Here is a 4,186-nt window from a genome sequence, read left to right on the forward strand (position 1 = left end):
TCGTATTCCTATAGGTAGATGTGGATCAGCTGAGGATCAGCTGATGCGAGCTTGACTAACGTGACCTGCCAGAACTAACAAGCTACGCTTGATGTAAAGATTTTTTTAATTTTGAAAAAAATTATAAAAATTGTGTTGATATGGCAACTAGTACATACACCAAGTTTTGGCATGCAAGCATGTGTGTAAAGTTTTAAACCATGTTACAACTAGCTCCGCTCACCCCATGAATATAGGCCTATATGTAATCTGGATTTACTACATTGGCCATGTTTTTCATATAGTTGGATATAAAAATCTATGGAGTTTGTTAAACATGCTTTAAACACCAACTTTTATTTATTTATTTTTTATTACATTTTTGTAGTAGACTGTTCAGATTATAGTCTTTTGGTACTGACCAGCATATAGTTCAAGAAAGAATGAAGTCTACAATGAATCCACAAACACTCTGATCAACCTAAACATAACAGTTGTAATGGGGAGAAAACATTTCAGTGAATCTATAATAAAATAATGTTATGATCCTGCATTCCTTTGGTTCTGAACAGAATTTCTCCATTTCAGTCCCTTGTAAAGATTGCTGTTGATGTGAGGGAAGAACGTTTGTTACAATCTAAACCTGAAACATACTGAACTTTATTATTTTGAATACTGTTCAATTCTGTCTGTGGCCATGTTTCTGAATTAATAAAAAAGGAAGACACAAAAAGACCTGGGGTTGTTTGTGTTTCAGGGAATTGATCTGTCATTTTGATATTTAAAATTAGCAATTATTTGGTTTAGCTACTAATAACATGCCCTTATATGGTACTTCATTTAGAATCAATGACTTTCACCTGTGTTATATTGACTGAGTAAATTGGCAGGTTCAGAGAAAAATTATGCTTGTCACGAGAAAGGTGGAGCCATTCTGATTTACATCTGCATAAATTTGGATGGTAGCACCCTAATGTATCATTGAAACAAGCTTGGCAATGATGGGGTTTTGGCAGGTTGGATTTGGATTGGTGTTTATTCTTGCACTTGGATTTTCTGAAGCACAATGGAGAGCAAGAGCAGCACATAATCAGAGTCCAAGCAAGTTTAAGCCTAGAACATTAGCTCAAGCTTCTCGACAGGCTGATTCCGGGATGTCTTTGGTTCCCAGTAACGCTTTATTTGCACCACAAATGTTTCCCAATCAGTTTCCTGTCCAGACACCAGTCAGGACTGACTTTGGAAAGTCTTCTCAAGATCTTATGGGTGTTCAATTAAAAGAGCTGTTGCAGGGTCCAATGGCGAAACTGACGTGGAGCTTTCCAAGTCTACAAGAGGAACCACAGCAGCCAGACGTTCCTTTTGACTTGTCTTATCCTGTCCCTGCCAACAGTGTAGCTGCTCAGTGTGGAGAGAATTCAGTACATGTGGAAGTGATGAAGGACTTCTTTGGGACTGGGCACCCAGTGTTGTCCTCTGGTTTTACACTTGGAGGCTGTACTGCAACTGGAGAGGATTCTTCTGCTCAAGTGCTGATCTTTGAGTCTGAACTGCATGGGTGTAGCGGCACATCAATGGTAAGGTTCTGTTGTGACCATCATAAGTATTCTGAACCGTCCTTGTGACTGTTCTTCTCTTAACCTTTCTGTTTAGGTGACTGAGGATGAGCTTGTCTATAGGTTCAACATTATCTACACCCCACAAGAGGCTTCATATGGTGTTCCCATTGTCAGGAGCAGTGGTGCGGTGGTTGGTATCGAGTGTCATTATCCAAGGTGAGGATTCAATTAATTCAGGCTCACCAGATGTTCTAACCCTGCCGTTCATGGGCAAGAGATGACCGCTTGTTTAACTCCTACAGAACACATAATGTGAGCAGCGACGCCTTAATGCCAACTTGGATCCCATATGCCTCAACTAAGGTTGCAGAGGAAGTCTTTGTCTTCTCCCTCAAGCTCATGACTGGTTGGTGTAGGCCAAAAAGATTTGTAGCATGCTTGTGACTCATCTGTTAAGACTTCTTTTTTTCTCTCTCTCTGCAGATGACTGGAGCTTTGAGAGACCTTCTAACCAATACTTCCTGGGTGACATGATAAATCTTGAAGCATCAGTGCGTTTGTACAGCCATGTTCCCATCCGTGTGTTTGTGGACAGCTGCGTGGCTACTGCAGTCCCTGATGTTGCTTCTGTCCCCAGATACTCCTTTATTGAGAATAATGGGTAAGAGGTGCTACCTCATGTATCCCAGCTTCCAGAAGGGTTGCGTGACTTCTAACTGGGTTCTGTTCACAGGTGCCTGGTTGATGCCAAGCTCACAGGCTCCACGTCTTCCTTTATGCCCCGGACTCAAGGTGATAAGCTAGGGTTTCAGCTAGAGGCGTTCAGGTTCCAGCAAGCAGACAGTGGGCTGGTATGTCTTATAGTTGTGTAACTATTTGTATGATATGCTGCCATGGGTGTACAAACAATTGTCTCTGCAGGTCTACATCACATGCATTTTGAAGGTGGCTGCAGCAACCTCTCCAAATTCTGAACAGAAAGCTTGTTCATTCTCTGCTAATGGGTATGTTGCATGCTAGATTAGTGTACAGATGAATTAGTTGCTTTAACTTAATTGAGGGTTTGTTTTGTCAGGTGGGTGTCTGCAGATGGTTCTGACCAGGTGTGTGTCTGCTGTGACACTACTTGTAGCATCAGAAGTGGAAGTGATCAACTGCTTACAGGTTTGGACTAACTCCGATAACTTTTTGTCATGCATGGCTTTAGTTCTCACTAATCATTTGTTCCTCAGATCTACGCTGGGAAAGAGCATCTGTCGGCCCCATCGAGGTTAAAGAATATGGCCAAAAATAACTAGAAATGGCATGCGACTTGTGGTGATTTTAATAAATATTGTTAATAGCCTATATTTGTTTTTGCTGTCTTTACTTGCACAAATACTACACTTAATGTATTCAGTTTACATGGTTTCTGTTTAGATATGCACCACAAAAAGCCTAAATCTACTGGACTATGTGGGGGGGTGGCATATTGCTCAAGTCATTTGTGGGGCTAGGCCTATTATAACACTAAGGGCATTTCAATAGCATCATATCCTTTCTGGTGCTTACTGGATGCTTTTGCTTTATTATTGGGGGTTCAAGTGTGTATGCTGAAACCCTTGATAGAATTTCCAAGTAAGAACTTGAAACTTTGAGGGATAATAGTATACCCACCCTGTCTGTCACCAAGGCTCACCCCAATTGACCTGATGGTGATGCCACTGTGATAAACACAATGGGGTTCCATAAAAGAAACAATCATAGTATGAAATTCAATTAAATATATTTTGTTTTATAAGCTACAATATTACTTTTTTAATTTTAGATCTCATAGATTTATTCTTACCCTTGACCAGGACGTCCTGCTCTGGCTGTTCCTCAGCAGCAGGGAGGACTTCGGAAGTTGGAGCTGTATGTTAAATCAAACAAAAATTATGAACAAAATTAGAGTGGTACTTTTGACTTGATTTCTTGAATTAAACTTCTCTAAACAATGCAAATCTATGTTTCTGAATTCAAATTCTCACATACTGACTGGTTTTGTAATGGTGTCTAAACTACCCTCAAATCAGGCTGTGATCAAAATCTTTCATTTAATTTTTAAATTGCAACTTTAAAGCTGCTGTCTGTCTTTTTTTGTGTTAATTTACAAAAATTATAAAATAAGCGAGTACATCATGAATCCATTTTCCAAACAATGTTTTTGTCTGACTAAAAATTCAATGATTGAATTAAAATCAAGTTATATTTGATATTTATTATATAATTTGTGTCAGCGGTAAAATATAATTTTCTACATGTTAAAGCAATAAAGAACCAATGACAGAGCGGGAACTGCTTGAGAGTTATTAAACCACAAAAAAGAACCACCTCGGCCATCTTAGCGGGTATAGCCCCAAACTAAAAAGTTTGAACAAAGCTGAGTATAAATCATTTCTTACATCAGGTCAATGTGAGTCTGCTTAAACACGAAATAAATAAAACATAAAATAAGAAATTTATAAAATATTGGTTTGTCTATGCCCTTGCTGCATTGAGTCTTAAAGAGACAGCAGGATGTTAATCAAACAACATAAGCAAATAAAAAAATTACTCTCTGCTCTTGACTAAATAACTTTAGTGTTTTTAATTAATACTGTGAAGGCTGTGTTTTTATATTCTATTAT

The 4,186-nt window shown here is 38.7% G+C and overlaps 1 protein-coding gene across 1 annotated transcript; it reads left to right on the forward strand.

Annotated features, from left to right (window-relative positions):
* Positions 1-729: 729 nt before the first annotated feature.
* On the forward strand, positions 730-2,873 carry LOC309474632 (zona pellucida sperm-binding protein 3-like). The gene is made up of 8 exons (XM_082137180.1): positions 730-1,556; positions 1,633-1,754; positions 1,841-1,944; positions 2,022-2,199; positions 2,272-2,389; positions 2,460-2,542; positions 2,614-2,702; positions 2,771-2,873. The coding sequence occupies exons 1-8, from the start codon at positions 978-980 to the stop codon at positions 2,830-2,832; spliced, it is 1,335 nt and encodes a 444-aa protein (XP_081993306.1). The 5' UTR covers positions 730-977; the 3' UTR covers positions 2,833-2,873.
* The last annotated feature ends 1,313 nt before the right edge of the window (positions 2,874-4,186 follow it).

This window comes from Leuciscus leuciscus (assembly GCF_965113295.1).
Source record: "Leuciscus leuciscus genome assembly, chromosome: 14".
Lineage (NCBI taxonomy): Eukaryota > Metazoa > Chordata > Actinopteri > Cypriniformes > Leuciscidae > Leuciscus > Leuciscus leuciscus.

What these genes read in the sequence shown, in the direction of transcription:
- LOC309474632 (XM_082137180.1), top strand. Translation starts at nt 978, where the DNA reads ATGATGGGGTTTTGGCAGGTTGGATTTGGATTGGTGTTTATTCTTGCA. An exon ending in GGTGTAGCGGCACATCAATG is followed by an intron (nt 1,557 to 1,632) that starts GTAAGGTTCTGT and finishes CTTTCTGTTTAG; the next exon opens with GTGACTGAGGATGAGCTTGT. An exon ending in AGCAAGCAGACAGTGGGCTG is followed by an intron (nt 2,390 to 2,459) that starts GTATGTCTTATA and finishes TTGTCTCTGCAG; the next exon opens with GTCTACATCACATGCATTTT.